At 36.8% G+C, this 18,872-nt stretch overlaps 2 protein-coding genes across 8 annotated transcripts in view; both read right to left on the reverse strand.

Moving 5' to 3' along the window:
• Positions 1-3,575, reverse strand: part of LOC122670700 (probable LRR receptor-like serine/threonine-protein kinase At1g06840) — a 39,106-nt gene extending 35,531 nt beyond the window's left edge. For 3 of the 7 annotated variants that reach the window (XM_043867694.1, XM_043867670.1, XM_043867664.1), the window contains exons 1-3: positions 679-825; positions 457-528; positions 34-105 (exon numbers count right to left, since the gene is read on the reverse strand). In XM_043867694.1, the coding sequence (XP_043723629.1) occupies positions 34-105; positions 457-528; positions 679-788 (254 nt within the window). In that variant the 5' untranslated portion in view covers positions 789-825. Of the gene's footprint in view, positions 1-33; positions 106-456; positions 529-678; positions 830-3,470 lie in introns of those variants that run through there. The other 4 variants (XM_043867710.1, XM_043867686.1, XM_043867702.1 and 1 more) reach the window with 4 other exon arrangements.
• Positions 3,576-11,429: 7,854 nt separating this feature from the next.
• Positions 11,430-15,895, reverse strand: LOC122658426 (la-related protein 1C-like). Its single transcript, XM_043853419.1, has 6 exons — positions 15,830-15,895; positions 15,064-15,712; positions 14,808-14,988; positions 14,634-14,724; positions 11,722-11,793; positions 11,430-11,646 (listed from the first exon to the last, which is right to left on the reverse strand). Exons 1-6 carry the CDS (start codon positions 15,893-15,895, stop codon positions 11,449-11,451), a joined length of 1,257 nt encoding a protein of 418 aa, XP_043709354.1. The 3' UTR covers positions 11,430-11,448.
• Positions 15,896-18,872: the final 2,977 nt, after the last annotated feature.

An 18,872-nucleotide genomic window follows, 5' to 3' on the forward strand; every position in this document is an offset into this window, starting at 1 on the left:
CATAAACCTAAAAAGATACAAAATTCGACTTACACGAGCCTTATAGTTGAAATAGTCCCAATCTCCTTTGGTATACTCCCTGTTATATTATTCCACATAAAATTCCTTCAAGTAGAACCAAGAAAATAGTCAGTATAATTGAAAGTTCAGCGTTCCTAATCTCGGATTGGATTGATCGTTTTGGCCAGATCGGATCTGTATCGATTGATACCGATCCGATACATCTGTATGAACGTAAAAAGGGCCGGTTTTTTTTCCTCGAAAAACAGGGGCAAATGTATCATATTTGACCTAATTCTAAGACAATACCAATATGATACCAAGATTACGAATCATGTGAAGGTTAAATTAAATTTTTTCTTTGTTGAAAGATAAAAATATATATATATATATATATATATGAAGATATCTCTTTGCTATTTTTTTTGGGGCGGGGGGTTAAATCTTGCAACTCACACTACTGTAAGATTGGATAGCCGACCAATTTCAGGTGCTAAATATCCAGAAAGATTCATATCTGGCAAAAGCCTGCGAAAAACAATTAAAAGAAGAAATTATTACATCATAATCACACAACTTCTCAATAAACTAAAAAGAAATAGCTTGCATCAAAGATATAACTAGTTTAAAGAACTTTCAAATCCAAATAACTAATTAACATTTAGAGTGAAAACATACAATTGTTCTACATGCATGTAGCCATCTTCTCCAACAGTATTATAGCACAAAACTCCATTCCAATGTGATGAACATGGATCCCCCTCACTCCAATTATCAAGATAGTTCATAGGATCAATTAAGCTTCTCTTGATAGCTCGCAATGCATTGACTGCAAAATAACACAAATGATCACTTGAATCTCATAAAAAAATTTAATAAACTAGAATTAGATCGATCGAATCGGCCAATTTGTATGAGAAACAACACTAATTGATCCAGGTCAATTAATTCACATTGATTCCCGCCAATTTCTATCAATTTCTGCCCAATTAAGATAAATTTCAGCCAATTCAAATATGAATTGGCACTAACCGATTCAATTACCAACCAAGTTTCAAAACCTCGCAGGTCGGTCGCCCATGGCCATATAATCCTATAAAAAGGGAAATTGTTTGTGGCCTAATAAATAATAGTAAAGATTGAAAAACAAAAACAATTAAGTTTTAAATAGTTTTTCGTTTTAAATAAATTTCTTTGTTAACTTGTTACATGTACCTGTACTGCAGTAATAGTAGTAGTACTTGGTAAGCATTGATCGAATCATAGTCTTAGAAGATTTCTGCTACTGTTTCATGACTTGCATTATTGTTGGTGTTTATTGACTACCATATATAAACTGATAATTATCAATTCCAATGAACACCAACAACAACAGCAAGTTATGCAACTGCAGCATCAGGAATTGCTGGAGAAGAGTCTTTGGGTAATTAAGCAATAGAAGCAGGAGGAATCGATCGAGAGGGTTGGTTCCAATCCCATTTATAAGAAGAATTACAAGAGGAGGAAATCGTGGGTGGGCTAGCTGTCTATTTGAATGTTTGGGCAACAAGAAGTAACAGTTAGCTAGTTGTCTCACTCTTTTACCAAGCTGATAAAAAAGCAGACAGGAAGAATTGCTAGATTTTCGGGGTGATTGGGTCAACTATAAGGATCCAGATCCTCTATGGCCCGCTGCTTGTAGCGGCCTGAGCACCGTAGACTGAGTCGAACGCGCAAAGATCGCCTTACCTCTGCCCAAACGCCTTGCCCGAGCAGGGGTAAGGCGGTCATTGCACACGCGGCCCAGTTTGCACCGCACAGGCTGCCACGGGCAGCTGGGCCATAGAGGATTTGTGTATGCCACAAAATTACACATCAGCAAAATGCTACGACAATCAATTAAATTTTGCCACCAGTATCTATCCCCTCCAACCCAGTATCCACATGTTATATGAAATAAGGATCGTGAGGCCCGGTTTCCTAGATCTTCTCATGTGAAATAATTGCTTTATTTATTTTTTTAGGAAAAAGAAAATTTTAATGTGAGAGCGGATTTAGATTGTAAGGATGTTTGGGTGGAATATGTTGGTTAGAGTTTTAAAGATACAATCTTTTGGAACCCTTACCCCCACAAACCCATGGATTTTTAGTCCACATTGTCACCTAGTCATGTGTTAATTATCAAAAAATATTATTTTACTATTATTATAATTTTTTAAGATTGTTTTAATCAGGGTGCAATTCAAGCAAGAATTGGGTGGGGTTCAATTTTGAACTAAAATGAGATAGGTTAGGCTCATATTCAATTTGGGTAAAAACTTATAATTTATTGAACCCTAGCTTTGCTATATGTACCTCTAGATCGCATTAACATGTGGTCACAGACATGGCCAAGGTGCCATTCGAACGACGAGAAGGGATGAAGCACAGCTGATCGTGGTGCTCATGTGATGGAGAGCATGATATTTCTTATTAATCTTGAAATCCTCATTTTCGTGCCGGACGATCTCCAACTCAACCACATGTCGACATCTACTACCGCACCAAACATGGTGCAGCTAGGGTGTATGCTACAAAGGAGCCTAATCTGGGACTTCCTACCCAAAACCTGTGCAGCAGCCTATGTTGTACTATGACAACTTAAAGCAGCGTCAAATTTTGATTTACTTGCTGCGGTCAGTTTTTTTTTTTTTTTTTGTTTTTAAATCGATAGAGGCCTAGGACCATCATTGGACAAGGATGGCCCATAATCTCAAGCAGGACTTTGATGTAACTGCTGCGCTGTTGTATTCTGTGCGGCGTTGCAAGTGCTATGTGTGCATAGCGGCCCCACATGACAGACATGGCACCTGTAGCATCGCATGATGAGTACAACAACAGATAAAAAAACACAGTCAAAAAACGATTATTACCAACTTTTAAATAGATCATCAAAATTTCCATCGGGTCCATCGTTTTCGATCAGGTCTAATCGATTCCCAACGATATAAGGTTTTGTATTGTTTTTGCTTTAAGGTAATCGATCAGCCTTGTAGGACAAGGCATGGACACATATTTTTAGATCAGATCGGTCAGTTACCTATCCATAATCGGACTTGAGGTAATTGGGTTATACTCAAACTATAAACGGGCTAAGCGGTTCTTACTCAGTTGACGCCGGTCACGCATCCGTCATCATTCGGCGCTTAAACTTGATACATTTAGTAATCTCACATATTTGGTATTCTCTATCACATGACGATTCAGATCTTTTACAACTTAGCTGCCCGGGCGACCTGAGTGATGCAGACATAATAAGGTGGTGCGTAATGATTGCCTTACCCCCACTCGAACAAGACGCTCAGGTAGGAGTAAGACGAACATTGCACAGCGGGCAGCCAGGCCATAGAAGATCTGAATTGATCACATGAATCCATCCATGCAAAAGCCAAGTCAAATATCAATCAAAATTCCAGGGGTAATTAGGACATAAAAATTAAAGATAAATTCACCTTCCGATGGATTGGTAGTATTTGCCGAGACAAGAAGTGTGAAGAAGCAACAAAATGAAACAACCAGAACAAATGCCAACACACAAACTTTCACTCCCAACATCTCTCCCTACGTACAGAGAAGAAAAGAATCATCACCCTTCAAGAGAGAGAGAGAGAGAGAGAGAAGCAAAATCATGAGCAAAAATATTAACAGTTAAATATTTCTGGGCTGTTTTCTGTGCAGATCGATGAAGACAATAACTTGTCAAAAAATTTGGTGTACAGAAGCACAAAATTATACTCTTTCAGAAGCAAGAATATATGCATACTCAATAATACAGTTCAAAATTATATAATTCCAGAAGCCGCCTATGCTTATTAGTCCTAAATCATAAAATCAATCCCTATTTATCGAAATCTTCTAAAGGGTACGTTCTGTTTTAGAGATATATATAGAGAAATTCCTAATTAAGAAACTAAAAAAAATAAAAAATCCATACTTTACCTCTCTCCGGATCCACAACTTAATTTGGCCCTGGACGCAAGAACCTGATCTGAATAAGAATGGCTTCTGCGAGAACTGAGTGATATTTATCGATTTAAATAGTGGAGCCAGGTAATGTCACTATTAGGTGGCCCTGCATGCAATAAGGATCTCAAATTGATATAGATAATATATTAGCTAGTTATGAAACCAGTTGACCTGGTGCGTCATGAAAGACTAGCAACTTCTCAAAAATATTGGGGTTCTAGCTAGGAAAGAATTTTCTTATTAAAGACAACTGGGTGAAATCATAAAAGCTGATGTTACTGCCACGAAAGAAACTGATTTAGGAATATTATTATTTCTGGTCTTAATTAATTGTGCCTTTAATTAATTCCAAAGGAAAGGGGTTTACGTGGTAAGCCAAAGCATATATAGCTTTCAAGTTTCAATCCAGTTGATAACAATAACATTATAAAAAACCAAAAGCTCTCTCTGCCCTCCCAGTTAAGGCAGCTGGGTACGTAAGGTGGTCCTATTGGGGGGTCTGATAGTTACTACATGAAAGAGGTTGTTTGTCGGATATGTTAAACCAGACTCAACTGTATTGAGAGAATTTTCTAAAGGTTTTGGGTGATACACATCTCCTTGGATGATTTGCTTAAAACTTGAAACAGACGTGTGGAGTCAGGAATTTTCAAGGTCGTTATGAGAGAGAGAGAGAGAGAGAGAGAGAATGGTTCGTAAACAAATAATCTCTTAGTATTTATGAAACTTTATACAATTTTACAAGAGAACGCTACTTGGTCGTATGCAGTGAGCGACTCTTGCTTCTAGACACAAGGCTACGTGAAATGATTGCCGTAACCTCAGGGATTTTCGTCTTTCCAAGGAAGTGTGATGGTCATTTGCGTGACTTTGTGTCTAAGTGTTGGAGCCACACACTGCACACGACCAGATAGCTAGTGTTCTTTTCCTCATTTTATAAAATGGATGTACAAATATTCTATCACATGGACCTACCCAAATTTATTCATATGCATCACGTACATGCCAAGTGGTGACAAGATGAAGATGATACCAAGTGTGGTGATGTGAAGATAGATTGTTCCTCTTATCCTTCAAAGAGAGGAAGAGAGAGAGAGAGATAGACACGTAGGGTGCTAGCTTATGGTACACCGGTAGTTAACTTACACAGCTAGCCTTTTCCCATTTTATAAAATCAATCAAAATCATAGATAAGGGTCCCACTGCTTTGTATGGTTGGGCTTAATCCTATGCTTTTTAACTGTTTTGGTCATCAAAAGAACAATTAGGGTACGTCTATCATTGGTGGAAAACTTAATTTGTCTAATAAATTAAGACAAGGTAGGTAGGCTCTTAATTAATAGAAAGAGTTGATCTACAGATGCTAAACTGGTCTTCATGACCAGAATAAGATAGCTTTGGATGTGTACGTGGTCATGGGGCTTCAATTCTGATGCCAAAATTATAAATCTTCTAAATGCCGTGTTCACCCCGCAGATGTTCCAATATATATTCTGTGTCTCAAAATGGAAATGTCTTTAATTTAATTACGCCAATGGAATGCTTTGGACTTATTAATTGGGATACGTGACTCATCTTATTCATAATCCACATCAACATCACTAGACTCAAGTGGGTAGCCATGAGCTCCATCAATCTCAACTTCATCAATACCTGTAGTCCAAGAAAAATTTTCAAGTAAAATACTGAGGTAGGTAGGATCATCAGATTTCACAATTGCTAATTAAAAAAATTAGGGAAATTTTGCTATGGATATATACCTTACCTGCTTCTATAGCATTTCTGGCAGCAATTCTGCAATCATTCACAATTCCAGGGATTTCATCTATCCTTAACCGTTCAATACAGAAAACTTGTCCACTAGGCTTTCAGAATATTACAACAATAAATTCACCACATGCAGGAGAACCATTTGTGGCATATTAAATGCCAAAAACAGAGAAACCACACTAACTTAAAACATAATATGCAAATTAAGAAGTCTAATTTCAAGCAAATCTAAGCTAAGCCCAGCTCCAGAAAACCAAGATAAACTCAAGATAAGAATAGTAATTGAAGCAAATCTAACTATGAGAAAGTTGGTACTTCCCCATTTTGTATGGAGTAAGCAGAGGTGTGGGAGTGGTTTTTGTTTTTTTTTTTTTTGATAGGTGGTGTGTTTCGGGATTGTCTTGAGAACTGGCCATGCTTCTCAGTTTCCCTTTCTTTGGCATTTATTTACAGTTTCTCCTCGACTTTGCTTTCACTCTCTTGTAAAGCTGCTTCCCCCCAAATTAACCAAGTAAGGCTTATATAGACAAAGATTGGTTTGAGCAATCTAGCAATCAAGCCCATCTCTACGCAGCCAAAGCTTGTAGGAGACTATAACTTTGTGTACTTAACTTTGTTTGTTTTGATCATAATTTGATTACTGATACGCCAATCTCTCTCTCTCTCTCTCTCTCTACAAGTTTTGTTTTCCTTGCAAAATCTTGCTACCATACTTTCCTGTAAGAATTATTTTTAAGGAGAGGCTTTTAAAAGAAGGTGACTGGAAGGTAAAATGGTTCTGAGATCAAGAAGGTCAAATGTCAAAAAGAAAAAAAGAAAAAAAAGGTCAAAAGTGATATTGAAATGTAGTTGGGTTTGCAGGTGTAAGAGTAAGAGGGATCTATACATGCTGTGGCGCATGTCTCAGGGTCATCTTGCAGCTACCAATAGAAAGCAATCACATAGAAATACCAATGTTTTACACATCATCATGTGTTTTTCAAATATAGAAAAAAAGATGATAGGCTGTGTGGTGTCTGCACCAGACACAATAAAGGTAAAATGACTGTCCCATTCCCAGTGAAATGAAAAATTCCATCCCTATTAGATGTCCCCGTGCTGAAGGAGGGATCATTCAGCCTGGCAGTGATGCCCCTCTCAAAGAATTTTGACCAATGAAGTGAGATGAAAACCCTATTTTGCTTTGTTGACACTCCCACAGTCTAAAAAATGTGGTATAGATAAATTGATCTGAGGGTTCTGACCATTTTAATATTGAAAAAAAAAAAAAATATATATATATATATATATATATATATATATATATATCTAATAGTAACCCATTTCAATTTTGTGGGCCATAACTGTTGTTCAAAAGTCCCATTTTCTAGCCAATTTCAATTTTGTGGCCCATAGCTAGGTGATGCTTATAACTATGTCAACCAATAAGCCATCACATTCTATCCATCTATCTAAATTCTATAGATTTCTAAATCACCAACGGCTTTAATCCCTTTTTTTTTTTTTTTTTCCATCCTATCTGCTCCAAATCGGACCGAACCAACCATTTGACACGCGGCATGTGTATTTAGACTATAAGGCACGGCATTACAACAAATTGTTTACCACTGAAACCGGTCTGACCAAAATTAAACAAAACCAGTCCAGACGGTTCATGGTTCGGTAACCGGTCTAGATTTAGACAAATATGGTCCACATATATACCACTTTCTTCAAATACCATGCCACGATCAAAGGGATCAATACTCAAATCTCCCATAATCATAGCATGTTTTTTTGTTTTGAATGAAAAGGGTCAATTTTAATTTTGGTATTTTCTATCAATTTCAAACCCCGTGAGGCGTGAGTAGACATAAGCAATTGAACACCCACACCTCCCGCCACCAATCTCGCCCAAACGCTACACCCATCGTCTTCTTCTCTTCTCTGAATTCTCTCTCCATTCTCTATAATGCAGCAACTATAAATAGCAGAGCTTAGTTAGTAAGACAACTGAGAGTTTTAAAAACTCACAATGGCTATTGATGAATCGTTCAAGAAACCAGGAACTGTGCCGTTCAAGTGGGAGATCCAACCAGGTGTCCCAAAGCCACATCATCATCACCAACCCTCTCTTAAACCATCCCCAAAGCTTAGGCCTCCACCTGCCGGTGCCGGAAACTACTATTACCCTCCTCCACTCGAGATGGGTTCCCTCTCCACCCGGTCAACGACAAGATCACGATCCATCTCAGGCCGATTGCGGTCCGACCGATTTCGTTTCGATCGGCCCAATTCCGTGGAGGTGATTAGCGGTTCAGCGGGTTGCTTCCCTCCATTGCTGAAGCGAAATGGTAAGAAGAAGAGGAACGGCAAAATGGAGCCGGTGATGGAGTCCGAAGTCGATTACACATCTGATCTTGAGACCCTGGCTCGGCGATCGATGTCGATCAGAAAAATGGTTTCACCGTTTCGTGATTCGGTTTCTACTTCTTCATTCTTCGACTCACCGTCTCCGTTCTCGTCAGTTCAGTCATCGCCAAGGACTGCCAGCGATGCCGAGTGGGCGGCTTTTGGGCTCTTCTAAAGATACCAATCGGATGGTCGTAGTATAGTTATTTGGAATAGTTTAGTTTCTTGTTCATCCGCTTTTCATGTGGTACGGAAGAAGATTCAAAGCTCTTTTGAGGGCGGAAAAGGCTTTGAAACTTAAATGCAAATTTGAAAAGCAGTGATGTGATGTTGCAGAACCCAGATGAAGAAAAGGTGGTGATCTATGGCAATAGAGTCTTAAAAAGTCGTAAATTTCTGCTACTTTTTTAACTTACCTTTTTGGGAGCTTGAAATTTACGTTAGTTTTATCGTCTCATTTTGTGTTGCTTCGAGCCTTCCATGGTCAAAATCATTATTTGAGTTATTCACCGACAAGAGTAGCCTACAAAAGTTGAAAATTGAAGTTTTCTATTCCATTTACTAATACGGTTCAGGAGTTTTCATTGCATAAGGCATTCAATGGACTATGGTTAATATAAACTCCATGGATAAATCTGATTTTAAAATTTGATCTGTGGTTAATCCAAATCATAAATAGTAATCCCCTACTCAAATTAGGAGCGTAGTGATGCATATACAAATTTAGTTTAAGCTCAATTTTTCTTGCTGAGAGAGTATGGTGTCTTGTATTTTGTTGCGTGATTTGAGGATTATATGGGTATTTTAGGTAAAAATTTTATATAGGATTTCACTATGAATATGTAGTAAGGGTTCTTTTTTTGTAATGCAATCTGAGAGAGGTGTGAGAACAAGTGTTTGTAATTTTATTTTCCATTGATAGTGAAGCAAAACTCATATCATCGTGGATATAGACAACCTCGCTGAACCAAATAATTCATTGTGTTCATTTGTGTTATTGTTGTTTGGGATTTCTATTTTTTTTTCGCATCGTTTTAAGATTCATTTTCATAAACATGTCAAATAAATCTTTGTGACTTGGATGCCTCGGTCGGTTGTTGCACTTAAAAAAAGTAATCTATTTGATCAATTTGGAAGGTGGCCACTGGCCAGCCACATCATCATCTATTTCAGAGTAGCTAGTATCATCACCTGAGACTGCGTCATCAGATCGCTTCTTTTGCATTAGAATTTAGTTGAGAAAGGCATAAGGATAGGGTGTGATCTGATAAGCTATCAATAAAATGAAGGTTAAGGTTAAAATAGAAATACAAACGCAGCTTATACGATTATTGAAGTTAAAGCTTAATCTGTTGTGAGAGATATATACGATATTATAGGGATGCAAGTTTGGCTCTGTCGCCTTGGCCCGCCCTGAGCCCGAACAGGGTCTGGGCTGAGATATTTGGCCCTGAGGGCGGGTCAGGGCTAGAAACTTTTGGCCCTGAGTTACGATCGGGTCGGGTTAGGGTTGAGGCCTCGAGATAAACTTGGCCTGGCCAGGCCCGACCCTAATTTAAGTTATACTATAAAATATATATTGATATAATTTATACATTATGAACTTTAAATTTCACCTACATTTTTTAATATAATATATTATATATGAAGACAATAAACGTTATAATATAATTTATTATATTATTATTTTATGTAAAATTAATAAGTTCTTCCCAGCCCATTCCAACCCATGCATTTCTTTTCCCCTCCCCATGATCAGGGCCAATTAGGGTCGGCCCGGTCTGACCCTGAGGGCGGGTCAGGGTTGGATTTTTCTGGCCCTGAGTCAAGGTCGGGTCGGGCTTGGGCCCAGCTAAGGGGACTTAGGGTTGGGCTAGGGTTCTATAAAACCCGGCCCAACCCGAACCTATTGCAGCCTTATACGATAAGATGAGGCGAGTGACCCCAATAATTCCTTCTTTGATTCATTTGTTATTGTATAACTGATCATTGCAGAATGATGTTGAGGTAGAATTGGTTCAACCTAATTTGGTTTTCTTTGATTTTGATTCTTTTCAAAGGCCACCTCAAACACATCAGTAGATTGCAGAGAGTATAATAGGTTTCAAAAACCCGGATTGGACTTACAGCCCTGACTGAATTTAACCAGAACCGGACATCTCGACGGTCTGTTCATAGCTGAACTGGATTTGATTGAATCCAGTAAAAAAAATCAGGGGCCAAAGTGGGAAAAAACCTAATTGTTTTGTTGGGAAGTGATGAAAATCCAGCCAGTTGAACCATGGCTTGTTCTCTGGGTTGAAGTATTGAACAATGCAGTATTGTGCCAAAATTCTAGGCAAGATGTACATAAGAATGTGGATGAGCTCTGGAGATACATGACTGGCAAGAATAGAACTAGAAATAAATTATTTTGGATGAATTCTACTGGTTATGACTGTGGCTCCAACATTAATTCCATGGAATGGCAAAACAGAATTTAAATAATTACACCAATTATAGAAGGGATCAGGAGATTAGTTCAGTTGCATTTACTCATCAGTCATCCTCCAAAAGTGACTACTGTAAATGCTGTGCTAGCTCATTCAGAATAATTCCATTCAAGTTTTAACATTAAGAAGATAGTTGTAGAAGGCAAATCAAACACATTGACGATTACCTAAGAATACATGCCAAAGATTGTTGTCAAGCCATTAAAAACATGCTAATATAAACAAAACCAAGTTCGAATAATTCATTTTCATGTTCACTTACAAAAGAAAGTATTTAATTGAAAAACAACAAAGTAAGTCATTAGTAGAAACAGAAAGGCAGTGACTTTACATAGACTGATAGAAACACAAAAAGTTAATGGTCTACACATTCTTGACCACACTAATAAAAGAATCCCAGATTAGAATGAACCTTCCTCTTCATATGGCCAGATAGATACACTCAAAATTGGTTCCAATATTTGTAAATAACATAGGGCTCCAAAACAGACTAGCCAAAAGAAGAGTTATAAATGAAGGATCATTGAACACATACTTCTGTACACAACTATGGACATCGACCGGAACTGCCTTCTCTGTAGGTTAAAAGGATTGGGGTTTTCATTTGGAACCTCTACCATCCATACGTGCCCTCTTCGCACATAGAAAATGAAATCTTTGAGCCGAACATGCAAATGTGCTTAGAACAGCTCCATCAAAAGGTTTCAAAAGTTAGTTTGTTTTTTTTTTCTTTCTTTTCTTTTTCCCCTATTTATCTTTCCTTTTTTGGACTCATCTCATTATTTTTTTTTAAAATTAATCACCTCGGTTGCTAACTTGCACCAGATCCTGTCATTTTTGCATGGAGACGGTTAGGATCATCAACTATGAGTGCATCAGCACCAGCTTCTTCTCTCAGATTAATGTTTTGAATGCCTGTTGAAATGTCTGTGACAGAGCTAATCCGAGCATCCAAAGAGCGATTCTGTACCCAATTCATCCAATCTCTACGGTTACGCATCTTATCTCCCTGTAATAAGAGTCATCATAAGTAAATCCATTCATTTCAAAAAATAACAGGTGTTAAACAGTAAATAAAACTTACTTGTACTTCTACAACAGCAGAGGATTCCAATGCTCTCACTATCAAGTTGATATCACTTGTCATGGCTTTAACCTATGCAATAGAGAAAGAAAGGAAAAGTAGCATCAATAAATTAAAAGGGATTTTTTAAAAATTCAAAAATAAAAGGGGCAAAAAAAAAAAAACAATATTAATGATGATAAAATCAATTTACAAGGGGGAAAAAAAATGACATTATAAAAGGGAAAAGGCGAAAAAGACCAGCCAATATTGATAAGTACTATAGTTTTGATGTTATGTCAAATGCAAAAGCCCATTAAATTACATGCCTAAAAGGTTCAGTTTGGTTTTATCCTTGTGCAAATAACTCAGATTAAAACGATTTTCCCTATCCACTTGCTGAAAACCCCACCGACGTCTTCGGGAAGGAACACAAAATACATATTGGAGGAGAAATAGCTTAAATGCTCCAGCAACTGATGAAAACTTAGTGAGAGAAGGCAGCGAAAAAATAGGTGAGACAAAAGCTGTGTGCTTCTTGCCAAATAAAAATGAGAAGTACAACTATGAACATGTAGGGAAGTAGGAAAATTTGTATTCAAATATTTACCTCCAGATGATATTGAAACACACAGAATGATCAACTAAATTTAATGTCAGCTCCTCTGGCAATACTATACCTTAAATACACTGGCTAGACAAACAAACCATCCTTTAATTAAAACATATTTTAGTTCATAAGAGGCACAAGAAGAAAAATTGTAGTGAAGGTTGCGCATCACTGAGCAACGGAAGCTAGTTGTATAACATCTGTTTTCAAGGAAATAAAAATAGGCATCAAATACTTTACCATATTCATGCATATGTGCAGCAATATTACAAGAGAAACAAAAATAACAAATCGATAGCAAACCTGAACAAGAAATGCAGTTAGAGATATAATATCCAGACAGAAAATTCCACTTTGGACCTATACACATGTCCAGGTGTACTCAAACAAGGTGCCCAAAATTTGGACCTTGGCATCTAACATACAAACAGCTGTATATTCGAGTGGTTTTCAGAAGTTATATATGATGTAACATTAGTTAAGATTTATGCTACTTAAAAAGGCAGAAGGGTTAACTATATCAGAAGATTTAATTGTCGCCTTGACCTAAACTTTGCCATTAAATTAAATTTTTTAGATTTAGCCTGACAGGCTAATATGAACTTCAGTGCCTGTCATGTACATTGTTGTATTGATATCAAAGGCAAGAATGAGTACATGTGAGATGTGACTGTTATTTGTTTTAACACAAGAACATGTTTAGCGGTCCTGAATATTCCCAAATTAAAAAAAAAAGGAGGAAAGAAAGAGAAGACGTGAATAAGAAAAAAAAAAAAAAAAGGGAAAATTTTTTCTTGGAAAATGTAGCAGTAAAGTTACAGCATAATGGAAAATATTCAGGCCAGAATAAATGAGAAATAAGCTCGTGAGGCTACTAGCATATAAACCCAGACTATGTCAAATAGGGAAATTTTGATTCCCAGTCTCTGACAAGTTGGTTCAACCTGTTTGGCAAAAACATGGGCTACCTAACCTGGATCAGGGATAATAATATTCAAAGACCTCATGTTTCAACTTCTATGGCTGCAACTATATCGAATAAAATTTCTTAATAGCTCTAATAAATACAATTTTCTCATATTACTGGAAAATAATCTATAATAGACATCTAACCAACTCTAGAGGTGTGGGGAGGATATTAAGGTATCTCTCTGTCTACATTTTCAAAGGTTCATAAAGCTAAAAATGTTTGAGAAATGCATCTAATATAGGGTGTATAATAATAAAAAAAAATATTAAGATTACCCACATATATTTGAAATAACCCACACCGCAATTGGAATGGGAAAAAAATAAACTTGAGGTATAGATAGTAGAAGTCACATGCAAGGGATGCAGAGGAGATATATGAAGCTTCTTGGTTTCAGCTGTGATTGATTATATGTAGTCTTCATTGTTGGCTATCTAGAAAATGCTTCCTCTAATAGTCCATTAAATTATTTACTGTCAGGCTATCAGAAGCAGTGGTGTAGTTAGTTAATTGCCTTCTTTAAAAATTTAAAAAAAAAAAAAAAAAAAGCAGAAGAAAACTCGATATCTTCTTCTCTAAATCAAATAAATATGTAGAAAACAGGGCCCTGTTTCAAATCAAATTAAATATGTTAACCAAATCAAAACCCAGAAATAATTCAATGCATTGACATGATCATTCAACAGCACAACATAGGCTAGGAGATGCCACTCTTGGCTAGATCATCAACCACATCATTCCCAAACCTTGGTCCAACGGCATGAGAAGTTCATCAGGGAAGCCAAAGCCCAAAACTCTATGAGATAGAGAATCTTCCAGCTCCTAGGGAGGGTAGCTCATAAATTGATTAACAAGTTTAGTAGTTAAACTCTCAACACATGAATATACTAAGTTTTCTTTTGATGCAAAAGGTTGCATAATCTTTCCTTTGGAGAGGGAGGAGGATGAAGAGTCCTCCCAAAACAGAATCAAATAAAATAAAACATATTGAATATGTTTCCTTTTTTCCCCCCCTATGGTCATATTGGTTGTGCATAACACAGACAGTTACCTCCTTACAATCAGGTGCCTACTTAATTACCTCAAACAGATTTTCCTTCCACAACCAATATTACCTAATGTCCTAAAGAAGAGAACTGATATTTTTCAGCCACAACTTCGAGTGTCTCTTGAATTGGCATACCACATGTTCTATGGTTTTTTTTTTCTCTTTTTTTTGGTGATAGCTTCAAAAGTAAAAGAATGAATTATTTTAAGAGCAATAGGATTTTGTGAGCTTTCAGGAATTCATAAAAATGACCTCATAAACTATGTTATAGCACAAGAAAATAGGTGTCAGAGTAGAGCAATCACCCTTCGAAACCCTGCAATAAGATGAACAGGAACCCAGCCTTCATTGTCCATCAAACTCTTCATGTATGCATCCTTAATCAAGTTCTCCTTGCTACATTGTCAACCATAAAAGTTAAATTATAGGAAAACAGTAATCAGTATGTATAAAGAAAAATCTTGCAATTTTTGAAGTACCTGAAGTAATACTCAATTTGATGGAGTATTCTGCTGCACAGTTCAAGTTCTGAGTTTGGCAAAATAGGCTGATTGTATGTTTGTACTCCACTCATTGGATCCACATAAGGTGGCAGGGACGGTACCGGAGGCAGAGGAGTCGCTGGAGGCAAAGGAGGATAATACAATGGATTTGACGCATCTGTAAAGTAAAGTGCAGAGTTAGACTAATCATAAAAAAATATTCCCTTAAAAGAATGGAAGAAAAGAAACTCACCTGAAAAGTATGCATTGTAATACCAAATAGAAAGCATGTAGCTGGGAATCGGAGCTGGCGGAGGAGGTGGATGATTGACATTAATATTGACGTATGGAAGAGGGGAATGAAGAAAAGAGTGTGTAAGGGGTGGTGGTTGCCCAAGATATCCAGATGATTCAAATCCATGATGGGTGTGCTGATCCGAATTCACCCATCTAGCATGGGCATTGGCATTGGTATTGGAATTTAACCCACCTCGATTGCGATTCCAATTGTTAAATCCACGTTGTTGTTGGTGACGTCTATTCGAAAAATTCTGATTTCGCAAGCCACCATCTCCTCCTCTTTTTCCTCCTTTCCAATTGAACCCATTACCCCTTTGATTCTGACCCAATCGATTAGAAGGATAATGGTGATGATTTTGGTTATGGCCATAGTTATATTGGCTTGAAGACTGATTCTTAATTGGCCTAGGTCCCATTGACGATGGGGTAGAGGAGGACATCACTGTAGTATGGTCTGACCTAGGAGCAGAGTCATCAACAGATACAGCTATTGAAACCGTAGAATCAACAGTTAAAGAAGAAGACTCATCAGCTGCAGTCATCTTTGTAGGGACAGAGTTACAAGTCTCAATTTCAGCCATCGAAGTTGTGGGGAAGATAACCTGCAACCAAAAGAAAAAATCCCCCAAATGTGTTTAGTAGTTGTCATTAATATGAACGAAACCAAAACCAACAGAAAACCCTAAAAAACGACCCAAGCAATAGAAAGGAAAAAAAACCTCAGGAGAGGAAACTCCAGGAGAAGAGAGAGCGGGCCAGGACGAAGCATCCATAATAGAATCCATTACTAATGCAGCTTTAATGTTGTGAGGTTCAGAGAGTTTCTTCCAAGGGTTGGTTGAGGTGAGGTGGTGGTGGTGGTGGTGATCGGAGAATTGTTGCAGGACTGGTTAGCCATAATGGGAAGAAGAGCTTCTGAGTGTGTTCAAATAGAAGTGTCTGGGGAGTGGGGACCAAAACGAAACGAGGCTTTCAGGGCTGGAACAGAAAACAGAAAAAGACCACTTGAGCTTAGCTTTTACTGTTCATGTCGTTTTCCCCATACGATGAAACGAGGAAATTACAGAACCAACAAATCTTGGAATTTGGAGATTCTGGTTTCCACAGATATATCTTTCTATCCATGCAAGCGAGAGCGAGATAGGTACACCGTGTATATACAAAAGAAGAGACCTAAAAAGAAAAGGAAAACATTACTCTCCTCTCCTGCACATGATTTGGGATTAGACCCAGTTTTTCCATGAGTTTTCTATCCTCTCCTGTCACCATTCCAACTTCTCGGGTGTTTGGGAATTTAAGGGTATTTCGGACCTCCAACCATAGTTTTAGGGATCCGTATCGGTATCCACGGTCACCGATCCAAGAGCGATCCCGTATCGGTGGATCGGTGCAGATCAGGGTAAAATGTAAGAAAACCCATTTTTTAATTTGAAATCAGGAGTAAATCTGTCTGGTGTAGATCAATACAGGATGATCTGGATCGGTATCAATGGAGACCGATCTTGTATCCTATATTGTTATGAGCTTAATGGCGCTTACTCTAATGTATGAGTGTTATATTGGACCAGCCTACTATAGGGTAGATTAAAAGACTTGATTTAACGTGTTCCATCAGCTTCGGAGCTTTTGACATATCGATCAAATATCTAACAAATATCAATTTTTAAAACCCCTCCAACACATAAAGGAGAGTAATAATAATCTTAGATTCAAGGTGGTGAGAAACCCAGAATGGGTAAGGTGTGAAAACAAATCTAAATCGTTTATGAATCATTTAAAAAATAGTTCCGTTTTTTGTTTTAAAAATAAAACTATTTATTAAATAGTTCGATTTGATTTTAAACTGTTGAACCAATGGTTGGGAACCATGTAAAACCTATTAGATCGAATATAAACCAAACCATTTAAGGACTCTTTATGAACATCTTTCTTTTGTCTTCTCTCTTTTTTTTCTAATTCTAAACTCTAAAGGCATAAAATCAAAAATCATTCAAGGAATGTTAACAAACAATCTGAGACTGTTTATGAACCTATTACCCCAAATCGATAACAAACTGAGACTGAAACCATTTAAAACTGTAAAATCAAAATTATTTATAAAACAAGAAACCTTTTTTTTTTTTTGATAAACATAAATCAAGAAACTGAAACCATATAATAATTGATTTTGATTTCACAAACTAGATCCATTTAATAAACGGTTTGATTTTTAATTTCTACGTACTTCACTTTTAACCAAAACCACACCATTTAATACCCTTAACCGTTGATGAAAGAAAATTTTTCTAGGGATTTATGTTTAGAAATAAAATACAATTTCTAGCAGAGTTATATTTTATTCCTATTTGACATTCTCACTCTTTTTTGGATAAAAATTTGAATCTCATTTATGAGTTATGATATAGGAGATTTACTTTTATTTTTAATATCTTATTTTTTTTTATATATTTCGGGAGTAAAAATGCTACCTAGTCACATGCGACGCAGCCCCATGCGTCTTGACACAAGGCCACACAAAATGACCACCACGCCCCCATAGAAAGGCAAAAATTCTTGAGACTACGATGGTCATTTTGCGTTGCCCTGTGTCTGGGGCTACACGTCACACACGACCAGGTGCCTTATCTTTCTCTTATATTTTATACTAATATATTAATTTTTGGTGCGTACCTTTTTGTGGGCAATGGGGATTCTGTGGTCCGGTTGTCTAGATTGGGTCTCTTCCACTTATGCCCACCAAAGTAGGTTTGAACAAGCCAATTTGACCTCAAAATGTTAGTGTTAGGTTTTCAACTTCTTTAGCCTCGTTTATGTTGATGCCCTTTTGTGCAATGTCATTGGTCCTGTATTGTTGCAATCGTGCAAGAGCCACGCAACCACACATTGATTTTTTGCCCATGTTATTATATGATCAAATCCTTAACTAACCATTTTAGAATTTAGAATTTTTTTTTTGGAAGCATGGACAATGTTGAAGCATAGGACTCGAACATGTGCTCAACTTCCAATGATTTGATTCGCCCTTAAATCAATTGATACTCTAGAAATTGGAATTGGATAAGAAAAGTAAAGATTTACCATCATCTCTAAAATTTTTGTGTTCACTTATTTTTTTTGGTAAATTTTGATTCAATAAATTTAGGGATGTTGCAACAAAAGATAAATTTCATTTATATTATGCTATTTTACTGATTAAAAGAAGGGAACAATAGTAGAAAATGAAAATCAAACATGAATAATGGGAAATTCAAGGAGGGTTCTAGAAATCGATTCCAATTCAATCCGGTCCCTACTTGACATTGAGTGATTCATTTAATCCAACTCCAATTACCAAATCATGATTTTGGATAAACAACATTGTGCAAGGTGGAAGAATGAGAAAGCTAGAAAGTCTTTAATCGTTATACCCTTTTTTTTTTTTAAAATAAAAAAACACCATCATTAAGGCCCTCTTTGGTATGATTTCAATAATTATTTCAGAATTTGATTTCAATTTCGGAAGCTATTTGATATGATTTTGCACCTTATTTCTGGAAATTTGAAATCAATTTCGTGAAAATATCTGAAGAGCTATTTCACCTATTTTGCGCTAAACATTTTAATAGGCACATGTTTAATTATAATATTTAAACTTGATACCCTTTAACGAGATCAAGATGGTTGGAGGTTGAGAATCATATGCCACTTTTAGTAGGTCTATTTTTTTCCTAAAAAAAAAAGTGTGTCAGTGTAAACCCCATAAGTCATTATGTTTCAAGATAT

This window comes from Telopea speciosissima, chromosome 1 (assembly GCF_018873765.1).
Source record: "Telopea speciosissima isolate NSW1024214 ecotype Mountain lineage chromosome 1, Tspe_v1, whole genome shotgun sequence".
Lineage (NCBI taxonomy): Eukaryota > Viridiplantae > Streptophyta > Magnoliopsida > Proteales > Proteaceae > Telopea > Telopea speciosissima.